The sequence below is a fragment of the Candida orthopsilosis genome, assembly GCF_000315875.1.
Source record: "Candida orthopsilosis Co 90-125, chromosome 7 draft sequence".
Taxonomy (NCBI): Eukaryota; Fungi; Ascomycota; class Pichiomycetes; order Serinales; family Debaryomycetaceae; genus Lodderomyces; species Lodderomyces orthopsilosis.
The window spans coordinates 730,228-746,170 of NC_018301.1; the positions used below are offsets into that span (position 1 = coordinate 730,228).

At 36.3% G+C, this 15,943-nt stretch overlaps 7 protein-coding genes across 7 annotated transcripts; 2 read left to right on the forward strand and 5 right to left on the reverse strand. All coding sequences in view use genetic code 12, as the record gives it.

Annotated features, from left to right (window-relative positions):
- Positions 1 to 504: 504 nt before the first annotated feature.
- On the reverse strand, positions 505 to 1,167 carry CORT_0G03570 (hypothetical protein; the record flags this gene model as incomplete). The annotated part of the gene is made up of 1 exon (XM_003871109.1): positions 505 to 1,167. The coding sequence occupies one exon, from the start codon at positions 1,165 to 1,167 to the stop codon at positions 505 to 507; it is 663 nt and encodes a 220-aa protein (XP_003871158.1).
- A 536-nt stretch (positions 1,168 to 1,703) lies between these two features.
- On the forward strand, positions 1,704 to 3,155 carry CORT_0G03580 (Nuc2 NADH-ubiquinone oxidoreductase; the record flags this gene model as incomplete). Its single annotated transcript, XM_003871110.1, has 1 exon — positions 1,704 to 3,155. The coding sequence occupies one exon, from the start codon at positions 1,704 to 1,706 to the stop codon at positions 3,153 to 3,155; it is 1,452 nt and encodes a 483-aa protein (XP_003871159.1).
- Positions 3,156 to 3,336: 181 nt separating this feature from the next.
- On the reverse strand, positions 3,337 to 4,350 carry CORT_0G03590 (hypothetical protein; the record flags this gene model as incomplete). Its single annotated transcript, XM_003871111.1, has 1 exon — positions 3,337 to 4,350. One exon carries the CDS (start codon positions 4,348 to 4,350, stop codon positions 3,337 to 3,339), a length of 1,014 nt encoding a protein of 337 aa, XP_003871160.1.
- A 1,431-nt stretch (positions 4,351 to 5,781) lies between these two features.
- On the forward strand, positions 5,782 to 6,516 carry CORT_0G03600 (Cdc34 ubiquitin-protein ligase; the record flags this gene model as incomplete). The annotated part of the gene is made up of 1 exon (XM_003871112.1): positions 5,782 to 6,516. One exon carries the CDS (start codon positions 5,782 to 5,784, stop codon positions 6,514 to 6,516), a length of 735 nt encoding a protein of 244 aa, XP_003871161.1.
- A 559-nt stretch (positions 6,517 to 7,075) lies between these two features.
- On the reverse strand, positions 7,076 to 7,918 carry CORT_0G03610 (hypothetical protein; the record flags this gene model as incomplete). The annotated part of the gene is made up of 1 exon (XM_003871113.1): positions 7,076 to 7,918. One exon carries the CDS (start codon positions 7,916 to 7,918, stop codon positions 7,076 to 7,078), a length of 843 nt encoding a protein of 280 aa, XP_003871162.1.
- A 328-nt stretch (positions 7,919 to 8,246) lies between these two features.
- CORT_0G03620 (hypothetical protein) lies at positions 8,247 to 11,474 on the reverse strand (the record flags this gene model as incomplete). The annotated part of the gene is made up of 1 exon (XM_003871114.1): positions 8,247 to 11,474. One exon carries the CDS (start codon positions 11,472 to 11,474, stop codon positions 8,247 to 8,249), a length of 3,228 nt encoding a protein of 1,075 aa, XP_003871163.1.
- Positions 11,475 to 12,827: 1,353 nt separating this feature from the next.
- CORT_0G03630 (Tsr4 protein) lies at positions 12,828 to 14,201 on the reverse strand (the record flags this gene model as incomplete). Its single annotated transcript, XM_003871115.1, has 1 exon — positions 12,828 to 14,201. One exon carries the CDS (start codon positions 14,199 to 14,201, stop codon positions 12,828 to 12,830), a length of 1,374 nt encoding a protein of 457 aa, XP_003871164.1.
- Between the last annotated feature and the right edge of the window lie 1,742 nt (positions 14,202 to 15,943).

The window sequence follows — 15,943 nt, forward strand, 5'->3', positions numbered from 1 at the left end:
CAATTGTCCAATCTTGTTTTTTTATCAAAATGGGTTTGACTATAGAGTAGGCACACCGGACAGCAACAAGAGAATGGCGGCCACTTTGAAGAGATACTACAGTGGGTTGGAGTTGAGAGCAATGCTTGCATTATATGTACAATCTTTTGCTTTTGAGCACAAGCACGTGATTTGAAAATTTTGTCGCGTCTTTGTTAAACGTGTAGAATATATTGCAACAACTTTATTGTGGAAGAGCAAACGAAACATGGAGACTAATGCGAATCGTATGTATCGAAATTGGGCATTTAACAAACTACGAATTTGCATAAATCATGTGTTGCATTTAACTTTATGAGACGCGTAGTCATTGAACTACAATAAGCACAACGTTGAAGAGAATAGTTACATAAAGTTTAGTGTCCTAACACAACCGCTCCCCCTTTTGTTCACATCTACATTGAAACCCAATTGAACTGAATATATAATATTACAAGTAAATCCTCCTAAAAAAAACACAAGACCTTATATCATTTTTTCATCTTCATCTTCGTTATAGCTACAATCAAACTCTTCCATCTGTTCACCACCAATTCCAAAATAATTCTCTTGTTCAACTTGATACTGATGAGTTACATCATTTGCACTCGAGAATGAAACGTCATCGTCGTTTTGGTGCCTTCCGTAGCCATCAACCACATATCCCTCAACTTCATTACTCGGGCTCAATGTAAATCGAGAGTTTGCAGTAGTAGTGGCGGTGCCATTGTCGTGCGATTGATTAGTAGGTCGATGGTACAATGATTGTGGCGTGTCTGGAGTCTGATATAGTTTCTCAACCGTTTCTGACTTGAATGAATATTCTTCAAAATTACAATCTTCAAATTTCGTTACAGTTTCATTAGTCTTTGGATCGATATATTCTCGTATTGAGCCCCATGGTGATATTTTAACGATTCCTCCATCCGGGTGTATAAATTGAGGCCATTCTGTCGTGGAATTTATTGCTTCTTCTTGCGTCATATTTTTAAATCGTTGTTGGTTAATTTCAAAGTCGTCATTTCTTCGTTTATTGTGATGTGAGTCTGTCTGTTGCAGTTGTGGTTGAGTTTGTGGTAGTGATTGCGGTTGATGTTGATTTTGTGGAGGTGGTGTTATTTCAGTTGTTGTACTAGCAGGAAAGTTCATTTCTTTGTGAATCAGATATAGGTTCCGTCTGGGTGGTGTGCTTTGGTTGTGAAAAAAAAAAAAGATGAAGTGGAAACATGAGAAACTCGATTTTATGGAAGACAAAGTTGAAAAACTCAATTTTTTATCTATGAGTAGTGCATATAGAATAATCCTGGCTAGACTTACCTAAAACTGAACAAGAGACTGAAGTGGTAGCGACGGAACGACGTTTCCAATTTCTTTTTCAGTGTCGTAAAAACATTGTCACAAAATAGTTGCGACATAAAAGGAAAATCGAAAGTCGTGTATATGCCCCAATTGTTTCTTCCTTTCTTTCTTTCTCTTCTTCTTTTGTAGTGCAGCCAATAAAATAAATTTATTTAGTAACACTCTCATTATACAAATTTTTTTTAAACCTTCAATTGGTAGTAACCATAGATCTACCTACAGAAAATTATTCAGAGTAAGAGACAAACCGTCAGAGATTAGCTTTCTATTTATTCAACAACTACCACCATACCATACCCCCCTCCCTTTGATTTTACTACCACAATATGTTGAGGGCATCTAGAGTATCATCACGCTCCTTCAAACAAGTGAAACAATCGCTATCATCATGTATAAGGAACTATGCTGCAACACCAACACCATTACCAACAAACACCCCCAACAAACAACCAACAACAGCCAATGCCGTTACCCCTCTTGGTAGAAAAGTTCAAAAATACTCTGATCCGCCAGGAATGTTTGGCAAGACGACATTTACTGAAGTTATGGATGAGACCAATATGATGTGGGATAAATCCGATGATCCTGATCAAGTTTCAAAACAAAACACCAAGATTCGTCATTTCACCATAAATTTTGGTCCTCAGCATCCGGCAGCTCATGGGGTGTTGAGATTGATTTTGGAGTTACATGGTGAAGAAATTATTCGTAGTGATCCTCACGTTGGATTGTTGCATCGAGGTACTGAAAAATTGATTGAAACAAAGACTTATATGCAAGCATTGCCATATTTTGATAGGTTGGATTATGTTTCAATGATGACTAATGAACAAGTATTTGCATTGGCGGTGGAGAAGTTGTTGAATGTTGAAGTTCCATTGAGAGCTAAATATATTCGTACTTTATTTGGTGAAATTACAAGAGTCTTGAATCATTGTATGTCGGTGTTGACCCATATTATGGATGTTGGTGGATTAACTCCCTTTTTGTGGGGGTTTGAAGAACGTGAGAAATTGATGGAATTTTATGAACGTGTTTCTGGTGCTAGATTGCATAGTGCTTATGTTAGACCTGGTGGAGTTGCTCAAGATTTACCTGCTGGTTTATTGGATGATATATACATGTGGGCTACTCAATTTGGTGATCGAATTGATGAAATTGAAGAATTGTGTACTGACAATCGTATCTGGAAAGAACGTACTATAAATGTTGGTACTGTTACTGCTGATGATGCATTAAATTATTCATGTTCAGGAGTTATGTTAAGAGGTTCAGGAATCCCATTTGATGTACGTAAATCACAACCTTATGATGCTTATGATTTAGTTGATTTTGATATTGCTGTTGGATTAAATGGTGATTGTTATGATCGTTATTTAATTCGTATGGCTGAATTTCGTCAATCTTTAAGAATTATATTCCAATGTATAAATGATATGCCACAAGGACCAGTGAAAGTTGAGGATTATAATGTGTCACCACCACCAAGAAGTTTAATGAAGGAAGATATGGAAGCTTTAATTCACCATTTCCTTTTATTTACCAAGGGATATGCTGTACCTCAAGGAGAAACTTATACTGCTATTGAAGCGCCAAAGGGAGAAATGGCAGTTTATGTTGTTAGTGATGGAAGTGAAAGACCATATAGATGTAAAATCAGAGCTCCTGGTTTTGCCCATTTAGGTGCTTTTGATCATATTGCTAGAGGTAATCTTTTAGCTGATGCTGTGGCTATTATTGGTACTATGGATTTGGTGTTTGGTGAAGTTGATCGTTAAGAGGAGCTAGCAGAAGGCGAGAGAGGTGTATGTTACAGTAATAAAGGACTAAGAATGAAATATCTATTGTAGTTGAATATTTGGAATATAATTCAGTAATTAAAAAAAATATATATTGTGTGAATTATAGTTTTTAAACGATTACAGTTTATAGAATGGGTCATGGATTGTAATTGAGTTTCTAAAAAATTATCTTGTATAGAATATATAACGAAGTACCAGCACCCAAAGCAGTAAATAATTTAGCAGCTCCATTTTGATCTTCATTGTCAGTTTCACTATTGTATCCATAATTTGATGTCTTGGGTTTTTGATACAAGTTTTGATACGTTGCTGCACCTTGGTAAGTTGTACTTTGACCGTATTTGACATTGTGAGTATACTTCGGGGCGTCATAGTTAGTTCTATATCCACTGGAGGCAGTAGCACTACCAGTACCAGTGGCATTAGCCGTAGTTGTTCCGTTATTTGTGATTTCTCCATTTTGTTCATACCCTGGTTTAATCATCTTTACATGACGTAACAAATGTTTAGTTTTCAATTCTTCAGAAATATGCTCACCGGAACTTTGCAATTGATTCAAAATCTTTTCCTTGGTAACTGGATCCATATATTTATCAATAATACGTTGTTCAAATCGTAAATTACGATTTAAGTGTTTATCATAATCAAAATGAGGTACATCATATCGATCTCCGTGATTTATATGTACCCCAGAAAAATGCAGTTGATTTGTACCTGTTGATCCACTATGTTGGTATTTAACTTTATGTCGTTTGGTATTTAATCCTGAGGCTGAATATGTTGATTTCCCACTACGAGAATAATATTTTGCTTCACCATAGTACTTGTTATATTCATTTGATCGACGATTGGAGGTAGTGGTAGCGAAGGAGCCTCCTCCTCCTCCTGATGAGGACGATGATTGATCATAAGCACGTTTCCTTTTGATGTCTTTTAACGTATCATATGCATTGACCATGGCAGTGTATTTGGCATTGTTTTCTTGTTTAGCTTCATCATCTAAAAGTTGATTCAAATCAGGATGATATTTTTTGGAGAGTTTTTTGAATTGTAGTTTAATTTCTTTTATTGTGGCATTTGTAGGTAGTTCTAATAGTTGGTAGTAGTTTTGGTTAGCAAATGATGATGAAGATGAAGAAGTGGCAAATAGTCGTATTGAATGGAAGAACATACTGATGAGAGGGGTGGTGTGTTGTGTGTGAGGGGGTTATTGGGGATAGAATAAGAATATGTATAGCGTTGAGGGGGGTAGGTTAGTGTGGTATTCGGTGGATGGTGTAATGTTATGAGTTATAGGCTTAGTGTTTGTTATCAAGGATGGCTGTGAAGTTTAAAGTGTTTAGATGCAAAGTATATGTGAAGTGTGCGATTATCGGAATTTATCAAAAACACTTTCATACGATAAACAGCAATCGGTAGTAGAATTTTAATACCACAATATCAAGTCGTACCATTACCACTATACTTAGACATACTATACCAGTACCCCATTGTCGTATATATTTTATCAACATATGAAACTACGTCTTTACTATTGTTGCTCTGGGGGTTTATATGTGTCTTGGTTAACTGTAGGTGTGATCTAGAATAATATTTTTGAGTCTGATTTCAATGTCGCAAATATAAATGCGACAATGACCTGATTAGTCAATTTTTGCTTCTGAAGTTTTCGCAGTCATCATTATTGTAGTATGATTAGTAAAAAGAATAAATAAACCAGTGTAAGTAACTACACACAACTGGGATTATAGGCACAAATAAATGTAAGCTTGAATTAAGCCCAGGTGTATTAGAGACCACCTTGTACACATCAAACTTGTACAGGATGACTACGTCAGTATATTTCGTACTGTGGCGGACTTATTTAAGAGGTTATGTAATGCCTTTTTATATGATATAACTAGCATATCATTATTAATCATCAATATGTATAACAATAAAGTTGACTTAACTAGGAAGTATAGAATAAGCACCGGTAGAAGGGGAGAAGTAATGGTATGGCTTATACTACAATGTACGATCATATATACTAGATAATGATATAGCATATATATAACTACTACAGTAAGTACGTATGTATGAATGTATGTACGTATGTGTACGAGACTGTAATGATCATATCATTTGCAAAGTAGTTTGGTAGTTGGTAGCGTAGTATGAGTATGATTTCATGAGCAATAACAAAAAAAGAATTCCGTAAAGAAAAAGAAAAAAGAAATTCACACAACCACCAAACAAACAAAACAAAATTTTAAACATTCTCAACACACCACACACAGAACCCACCACATAGCACAACCCACCACACACGCAACTCATACAACACACACATACAACACACTCTACACTACATTTCACCACAGACTAAGAACATCATACTACTCACTACCCACTACAAATACACACTAATCATATCCATACAACAACATCACTACTCACTTATATTACACACACATATCAGTTAGTTTGTAATACCACACATTTTTACAACACACAACCACACACACACCACATACAACTACTATAATAACACACCACACCACACCACACCACACCGCACACAACACAACACAACACAACACAACCACAAGCATATCCAAACATGAGTTCCAAATCAGCTGCTGCTATCTTACAACGACAATTTAAAGATTTAACTGATCCCAAAAAGAGAATCCCATCTTTTCACATTGAATTAGACGATGATAATATCTTTTTATGGAATATTGGTGTTATGGTACTCAACCCCGACTCATTATACCATGGCGGATATTTCAAAGGACAAATGAGATTTCCTCAAGATTTCCCATTTAGTCCACCATCATTCCGTTTTACTCCTGCCATTTATCATCCAAACATTTATCGTGATGGTCGGTTATGTATAAGTATCTTACATCAAGGGGGAGACCCAACTAGTGATGAACCTGAGAGTGAGACTTGGTCACCAGCACAAACTGTTGAAAGTGTATTAATTTCAATTATTTCTCTTTTGGATGACCCTAATGGAAATTCACCCGCCAATATTGATGCATCAGTTGAATTTAGAAAAAATTTCCCCGAATACAAGAAGAAAGTGTTGAAAGAAGTTGAACGGTCGAAAAAGGATATTCCTGAAGATTTCATCATGCCTGATGATTCGTCAGTTGCTTATAGTAATAATCAATCTGTTAAAAATCGAGAATTGATTGACGATCCAATAGATGAAGATTTTTGGTATGAAAGTGAAGAAGAAGAAAGTTTTGACGAAGAAAGTTTAATGGATGAAAATGAAGGTGATTATGAAGAAGATGATGATGATGAAGAAGAAGAGGAAGAAGATGAAGAAATGATTGCAAAATAAACCTTAACCACACACGTCTATATCAAGAGGGATAATTTCACCTTGGAAACCCCATCAAACTAGCCTAACTTAGTCTAAATTAGTCTAAAAAAGTCTAAATTAGTATCAACAATGTTATCAACCCACCACATTCAACAACTATTCCCCCATCCATCCCATTATGATGATTCAATGCTTTTTCTTTTTTTTTCCTTACCTTCTTATTTACTACTACTAATTAGCATATTATTTTTGTTCTTTTTATACCCTTTTACTAGTATACATATATTTCAACTCATAACTTATATCTTAAAACTACTTTTGGATTTTGGTTGTTTACTTTTAGTTTTTATAGGGGTTTCATATAATACTACGTTATTTGTTTAATTACTGGCTGTAAGCGGCACCGTGTATCTAGACCTAGTTGAAGTTTTGTTTAGTATGTTTACATACTTTTGAGGTGTATTTGACTAACCTATCACCTGATACTTTTATATAGAGTCTAACAAGTACCACTTTTTCTCTTGTCACAAAATTCAGTTACAACCTTTTAGGCAACTATATATTAAATATTTAAAACTTAGTAAGCTATTGGTTCATGATACCCTTTTAATCCTTGAGTTAACGCATTCACGATTGCATCAATCTTGATCTTGGCAATAGCATCAACTTCTAATTCAACATCTTCCTGGGAAGAGTCACTAACTTCTTTTGATTTGGGTTTTGATTGATAGAATAGTACGACAAAATATCCATCAAATAAATCTCTATCATCGTCTATATCGTCTCTACCGTCTCTGTCGTAACCATTATCTGCATCATCATTTGCGTTTATTGCGTTACTACCCCGTTTGATATCTTGTCCATTGTCTTTCAATTGCTTGATTCTTTTATTGTCGTCTTGTGGTACTGAATTATGACCGAGACTGATTTTTGATATTATACATTTCACGTTACCGAAATCAACAATTGACCAATCATTGCTATCACTCGACTCGGGTGATCCTGCCAATTCATTGGTTTCTATGGTTGAATTGTATGCAATTAACGAGTATATCTTCAATTGATCCAAGGTGATTGACGATACATCATTGGGTGAATCTGCATGGTTTGCGCTTGTGGTTGTGATTGACGGTGTTGGTCTCGTGTTAGACCCTTGTTCATATTCATCTCCTGTTGTTGTAGTTGTTGGTGTACCAGCTTTAGAACTATGTAATGACTGAAGTTGCAGTTGCGGTTGTGATTGCAGGTGCAGTTGTCGATCATTCCCCTGCTGGCTTTTAGTAGTGAGTGAAATTAATGGATTGCCATGGTTGGATAATAATGAGATTGAAATTGGGTGGAAACTGGAAACTGTTGATGATGATGCAGGAGACAGTAGTGCTGATTTAAGTAAATTTGATATTTGATTTTGTTGCAACATTAAATTGAACGATGTAAGGGTAATTGGTTCACTGAATGGTGGGTAGTACGTGGACGAAACTATTGGCCTTCTTTGGTTAAATGATGTCGTGAATTTTCAGTTGTCAAGATATTTTGTTTTGTCAATTCCCAAAATGGTTCATCGTCAACAAAATCTGACATTATCTATTTCAAACGAATCTCAGCAACAACTTCTACAATGACCCAAATATAAACCGAATATCTCTTTCAAAATCTAACCAATTCTATATATGTTCCCCATTCTAATAAATATAATGCAAATATGTCTCAACCTCGAAATCGACATACAAACTCTATTTTTGTGTTCCCTACAACGTAAACAACCCTGTTCCCTTTTTACCAAATGGATACACAAATAACGCAGCAGCAAACAATCCAACACTAATACCGATTGAAACTTCAACCATCGTAGCACCAAAACTTAACGAGCTAGTAGTATCGGTGGTGGTGGTAGTTTCAGTTCCATTTCGATTAGTAATCTTATCAGCTGTTTGTAAACCAGAAATCAATGAACTCTTGGAAGCAATACCTGAGGGAACTTGGACGAAAATTGCCGGCAACATTGCTGAAACGGCTACACCCTTCCATATACGTGAATACAAATTACCACATATTCCAACAATGAATGCGCCAATACATGCAGTGAATTCGGTCACGTTGGAGAAATGTTTCCCTGCAAAATATGAGGCAATGTAACCGATACTAGCAATTATAACCATGATTGGTAATTGACGCCATTTAGCTTGATTGATTAATCCAAGACATGTTGCAAAAAGTGGCACAAACAAAATTCTCCATTTATCATCCATTGAATGGCCCTTGGCACAACTATTTTGTGACGTTGCATCATGATACACCCATCCAAATAATGCTGACCCTAGTGTAATTCCAAATCCAAGAAATAATGAATAAATAATTGCATAAAACATCCTCACTGACCCAGCAACTATATTTCTCGATTGTAATTCCAAGGATCCTGTCAAGATGATATAACCAGGCAAGATGATTGCCAATGATCCTTGAGCAATAGCACTAAAACAAAATAGGTCACCTCCACGTATAGATCCAATACCTCTAGCAATAAAGGACACAACAATAGCTGAAGATACTTCAAACACATTAGAATACAAATTCGATAATGTTGAAACATAATATTGTAAAACACCAACACATAATCCAATTCCAAAACTTATAGGTAAATCAATCCATCCGCCATCGAATGCGTATGGTGTCACCGCCAAGGATCCAAGCGCATAATACAAAACACATAACCATGGGGCAAACTTATTCTTTTCTTTTAATAAATCATCCAATTTTTTGGTTGCTTCTTCAACCCCTATCAAATCATGCGTCACTGCCTTATAAAGCTTATGAGCATCAGATAATTTACCCAAATTGATTCCCTGAGCACATCTGACTAAATGAACTTCAGAAGTTCTAGTTGCGGCATCACCAAATGAAACCAACATACACCCAGGGAAATAGATAAATTGTCCATCAATTTCCAATACTCGTGACGTCATAACCATGTATTCTTCTAATCTGTGGGTTGGTGCTCCATACAACATCAATGCTCGACACATGTTGATGATAAAACGTTGGCGTTGCAACACGTCGGCAATGTGCACGGTGATACGCAATCTTTCTGCCTTTTTACTACGTTTCAACTTCTTCAACTTGTTTGCTGGGTCAGTTGGTCTCTTTTTGGGCATTTTCGGTTTGGCATTTTGGAATGATGGCAAGCCGCTAGCGTCATACTTGCCTTTACCGTCGGGACCACCACCGCTTCCTCCTCCAAATCCATCTTCATCATCGTCGTCGTCATCATCACTTGCATCTGGTAATGGCCGATCATTAGCGCCAGCTTCTCCCTTTCCATCAAAATGTCTCATTCTATTAGCTGCCTTACCGAGAGCCTTTCCTGAAGCTTTAATATTCAGATATCCTTTACTAGCACCATGTTGTGCGGACTTCATACCATATTTAACCCCCGCACCAACTTCAGTTCCAAATCGGGTCAAGTCTAAATGCAGTGTAGGTCTTCTATGTTCATCAAAACTATCAACTGTCGAGTCATTAGTATCGACATTGGTTAACGAACTTGCTGATTTATTCTCCATTGGTTGTTGATATAACCGCAATAACGAAGACAAGACTCCTGCTTGAACTTTTTTTGGCGGTTCGATATAATTACCATCAACGTCAGCCAATTCATTTGGTTCTGAATCATTATGACCACGAAGAAAAATGTCCGGATTAGGCGCATAAAATGGATTATCTTTATGTTCATCACCATCTTTATCAGTAGACTTTTTGGACTCTTCTTTTTCATCTTTTGACTTTTCATTAAGTAAATCATCAGTACTACGAGTTGGAGTTACATCAGCACTAGTGCTTGCACTAGTATTCGTTGAGTGTAAAAGTGCATCAGGAATATGTTGGTCAACTAATGCTTTAACTTCATCACTTAAATCCTCATATTTTGAAAGAGGTTGTAATTCAATAGCATGATTATCACCACGATCATCATGCTCAGCAAAACCAACTCTCTTCTCTTCATCATCATTGCCACTTTTATCTCTGGACGCACGACTTGCACCAGGTGCCAATCCACCACCACTTAAACCTTGATGGCCACCAGTCAAAACTCTTCCCAAAAAAGTATCACTGTGACTGATGTCGTGATCTTGAGACGGAATACGATCAGCAAGTGACATTTTACGAAGTATGCCTCGAAGACCACCACTAGAATCCTTTGATGCACTGTTCATACTCTTTTTCGATGCACTTTGGTTCGTTTCATGTGAACGCATTGAATGAATTGATGGTTTACGATTTTGTTTAGATGAAGACGATGATGACGATGCAGAGTTTGCAACATAATGTTCATCTGATGATTTCCTTGAGGAGCTTGACTTTGTCCTCTCAAGTGGATCATGATGATACGATTGGGGACGGCCCTCATTTCCTCTTGCATCCTCCTCATCTGATGAATCAGTATGATAAAATTGTTCATGTGGAGTTTGTTGAATATGTGTGAAATCAGTATGAGTTTGGTCTTGATAACTACCGTCATCAGAGTCATCATCGTCATCATCACTTTGAACTGGACCTTGACTTTTCCTAATATCGTTAGCGTCAAATTTAAAATGAGGCAAGTTTTGATTACCCGATCTTGGTCCACCAGGATTAAACTCATCATCATCTGAATCAGAATCACTATTGTTCTCCCTTTCACCTTCGTCTTCAAATGAAGCATAAGACAGTCTAGATGCATTCAAAGAAGCTCTTGGGTCACGAGGAGTATATGAATCAGGATACTTTTTAGCATTACTCTTTTTATTATTAAACTTGCTGGCAACTTTATTAAAATTTGATGATGTTTGTTTCAAAAATTTTGAATTGTCTTTCTTTTGATTCTGTTTACGAACTTCATTTAAGTTGAGTTGTTGTTGTGGTATTTGAATATGAAATCTATTTTGAGAACTTGGGTTGAAATTTTCATCATCACTTGATGACGAATAGTCATTTGACATGGTGGTAGTGAAAATGTATATGTATAGGACGTTTTATGTAGTGTGCTGCAACGTCTTGAGTCTAGTGTTTGCTAGGATGTTCTCGTAGTTTGATGATGTAGCGAATGTGGTAGAATGTAGAAAGTAGAAAGAAGCAAAGTCCAATAATTTGTATCCCTCTATTTTTTTTAATCTTTTGCGAATTTGTCGAAAGTTTTTATATACTTCTTTGTCTTTGGTAATCTTGTTCTTTGTGGTTGGTTGGCTGATTGGTTGATTAAATAGTTTGTTGTATATTATTGAGCGTTTAGTAATATATTCTTTCGGTTTGTTCTTTTGTTTTAAGTTCCGTCAATTCAATTTTTTTTGCTTCGGTTTGTGTTTGTGTTGCATGAAGTTTGAAAGGAGTTACTTAGCAAAAACAATGACATCATTAAAAAAACCAATTATTTATAAGAGACCTATTTGAATACATATCATTACCCTGAAGTCTAGAGTGTCCTGGTGTCGGCTCAAGTCTGTACAGCTCCTACCAAGAGGCTTTTGCAACTACTTTGCAACATAGCAACTGCAAAAATTGTATTATTAAATAAGGTCTGGACTAAGAAATTCTATTATAAAACTTTTCCTGATAAACAATTATCCCAATCACAAAAGCCTTGTCTTCACTAAAAGTAACACCTTGGAGTGCGAGTACAAAGTGATTCCAGAAGAAGTCTCTCCAGTTTCGTCTCCAAAGTAATGAAATGGGCTTGTGAAAATGAGAGCAACCATTTAAAATGATTGTACAAGAAACTATGAAAATCCTTAGAGCTTATCTTGTTTTTCTGATCTACTTTCTTCATAAAGCCCAATTATTCGATTTCACCTTTCAGCCATCTGTACATTGCTAGACCTATTTCATTAGATACAATAGCATATTTTAAGCGCTTAACTCCGATACTCTTCGATGACAGGTATACCTTCAAACCGACCGAAAAAAGAAATTTCTTTTTTTCCTCTTTCTACTATTATGGCCCTTTTTCGCAACCAATTTTGTGTCTTCGAGTTGAAAGGGGGCGCGCAAAATGCAACATTATGTCATTATCATATAAACACAGCTCAAAGTTGCAATGTAAAGTTTACACTTTGGTCTATATATAGTTTAGACTTGCAGTTATTCATGGTTCAATTTGCCTTACATAAGATTTTGTTGCTCATCTTCCGAGCTCTTTCTTCCAACTAAGTAAATTTCCGAAAAGCACAATATGAGCGGATTTACTTAGGAATTGTATCTATTACTACAGACTATTATATGCTCACACTCGAATGAATTACCCCATAAGGTAGTATGATACTTCACCGTCGCCTCTCAGCTCTCCCTACCTCACCCTTTTAGACACTTTCTTCCCATTGAACACCACACCATTCTTGAATATAGCCAACCTTGTTTTCATCAAATTTCTCCTCTGGAATATAATCTTCAACATCAGTACATACAATTATTGTACCCCATGACATTCCATTCAATATATCCTTAATGTCAACATTATCTCCATCCAATCCTTCGAGATCCATGATTGCCTTTGGCATCAATTGTAATTCAAATCGACGTTCACTACTGGGATTGTAACCAGGACGAGGGATATTTGGTTGATTGTTTGCATTTAAAAATATCTTGGCAACTTCGTCTTTACCATTGTAAAGTAATGGTTTGCCATTCAAATCGTATCGCAATACTTGACCTGGATTATGTTTGACTGTAGATGAAAAGTTTTCAAAATACTTGTCATCTAGCATATTGGAAATTTTAGTTGTATGTGGATCCAACACTGCTGATGATGATGATCCACGTCTCTTGCTTGAAGATGAACCTTCTTCTAAAGAGTCGTTTTCTTCAATTAAATGCTTGTACTTGGCCAATTGAGCATCTTCATCTTTGTCCTTGCGAAACTTTTCCAGATCAACGTATACAAAACTACCATTGTACTGAGGTAAGTCACCTTGTAATTTCTTTTCCACCTTTTTTGGCAGTTTCGGTGCAGTTTTTGCCACGTCGGCATACAGTTGCAGATTCTTAGTGGAGGATGGGGATTCATTTGTCTTGGTTTCTTTAAATTCAGGTTTTGCAAATGGGTTGGACAGATTACTACTAAATGGATTATCATTTTTAGCAAATGGATTCGACTTTCCAAACGGATTATCACTTGGCTTGTCGTTATTGAATAAATTCTTGGTCAACTCGTCATTCAACTTCTTCAGCTGTTCAAGTTTCAATTTATCCTCCATTTCCTTCACTTTAATACCATCTAGTTCCTCCTTTATCCTCTTTACTACTTTTTCATTCTTGTTGATACCTCTAATTACTTTAACACTTCCCTTTTGCTTCGAACATTGACTATCTTTACAACCAAATATGTACAATACCCGATCATATAAAGCACCATCTAGTGGTGAGAATGCTTGCAACAATAACGCCAATTTCTTTCCACAACGATCACAAATTAAGTAGCTTTCTTGTGGCTTTGACTCAGGGTTAAGCCAAATTGGTTGTCCACCAATGAAAGTATCTTCTATCGTTGGTTGATCATCTTGTGTTACTGGTGCATCGACAAATCCTAAAAGAACTTTCGATCTGTGATTTTCATTGGAGTCGTAGATACTTTCTTCGTCTGATGAATATTCTTCTTGCGATGATGACATTGTTAATATTGTATTTGGTGGTGGTTTCCATTTTTTTAGCTCATCGAGATGCGGTTCTATTTGCATTCCTTGTCGCGAAGCGCTACCTCATAATCTTTGCAATTTTTACCCAAACACTATTGACTGATCTTGGTATTTCTCCTATGGTAGAGTTGCCAACTTCTGATTCTTTCTTCTGCAGGGCGTGTGCTATGGGGTTTTGTTCACAAACGCATGCTCTCTGTTAACAACAGAATGAAGATACATTTGTATGAATTTTGCAACTTTTTTAAGAAAACTAATACAATTTTAAAAAATGAGACCCCAATAAAAAAATTTTAGATAGCCAACTCCGACCAGCTCTCAAAAAACATAAGTATTCTCCGATTTGATTCCAATCTTTTGAAACAAACCATATCTATATATCTAAAAAGATTATACATCCATGCTCCTTATATGGAACGAAAAGTATCTGGTCATGTCAACCGATTTCCAACCCATCTTCGAACTAAGGTCCTGGACCTGCATTTTGCCAAAGAAGAATGATAAAAACAGCCAGAAGCACAACCGAAATTAGAAAACACACTTCCTACACACCAGTTGAAAACGACAGTTCTAAGAACCTCAACAGTGTTAAATTCAACCCCTTCATCAATGAGCAAGAACAATATTGTAAGATTCAAACAAAATACACCAAACACTCTAATTGGCAAGGTCCCAAATATGATCATGAACGGTGTAGCAATAAATAATGCTAGCGACGCTAAGGAACAGAAAAATAATCTTTCCTCGCAAAATGGGGCAACAGTCATGGGCAACACCTTTGTTTCAGATTTAGGTTGCAGTTGGGGTCGAAGTTCTAAATTTGTCGTGATGGACTCTTTTGATTAGTGGAAAGAGGAGGACGGTAAATTTGTGTCTTGATATCTGTCTTTGTGATCGAAGTCGTCCATCAGGTTGCAGCATGTCTTGTCAACATGGGCATCGGTTCTCCATCCTTTAAATATGACATCAGTAATGAACTGTACATAGAATAAATGTTTTTGAAGGTCTTTTATGCTGAAGAAAGCAGAAGACATATTTATAGGTCATTGTTGTGGTCAAAAAACCTACACCTTCTTCGACGCAAAATGGGTGCGAAAACGGCGTTCAATTTTTGTATTTTTTTGTATTTCAATAAAATCGTGGAAATGGACAGCATAGCATATTTCTTTCGAGAAATATGGTTTTCCCAAAGTGAGCAGTGGGTTCCAAAGTGGCCCTAAAATTGACTCATCGAGAACAATGGTGTCAGAGGGATATTTCTTCCCTCGCAGTTGTTCCTCGCCACATTTCATCACAATCCCTTTAAACATATAAAGTACAGTGCTTTTTGAGATTGTGGTCAGTGCTTTTACTTGAAAATCCTTTTGCTTTAGGTATATAGAAATATAGGAGTGACTAAGACTAAGATGAAATCATATCTTCCGATTCATATTTGTACTAGCTCATCTTATATATATATTTTAGATTACTCTATACTTGGAAGATTTCAATGATCATAGTAATAACCAATCAGGCACTGGTATAAATTAAAGTGTTTAACTTAGACATTCTTCTCGTTCCACCTTAAACTGGAGTCACCTACTAAGCATTACGCCATTAAAGAAATATCAAACCAGCCAGAACCGAAATGGTGATGAAGAATCCTATACCTAAACACCAACTAAACAAAATGTTTCCCACTATTTCAATGGTGTCAAAAGCAACTCCCAATACAAGCACAAAGTATACGGCGAGACTCATCCTAACCGTACCAGCCATTTTAACTGACAACTACCAAATTTGAG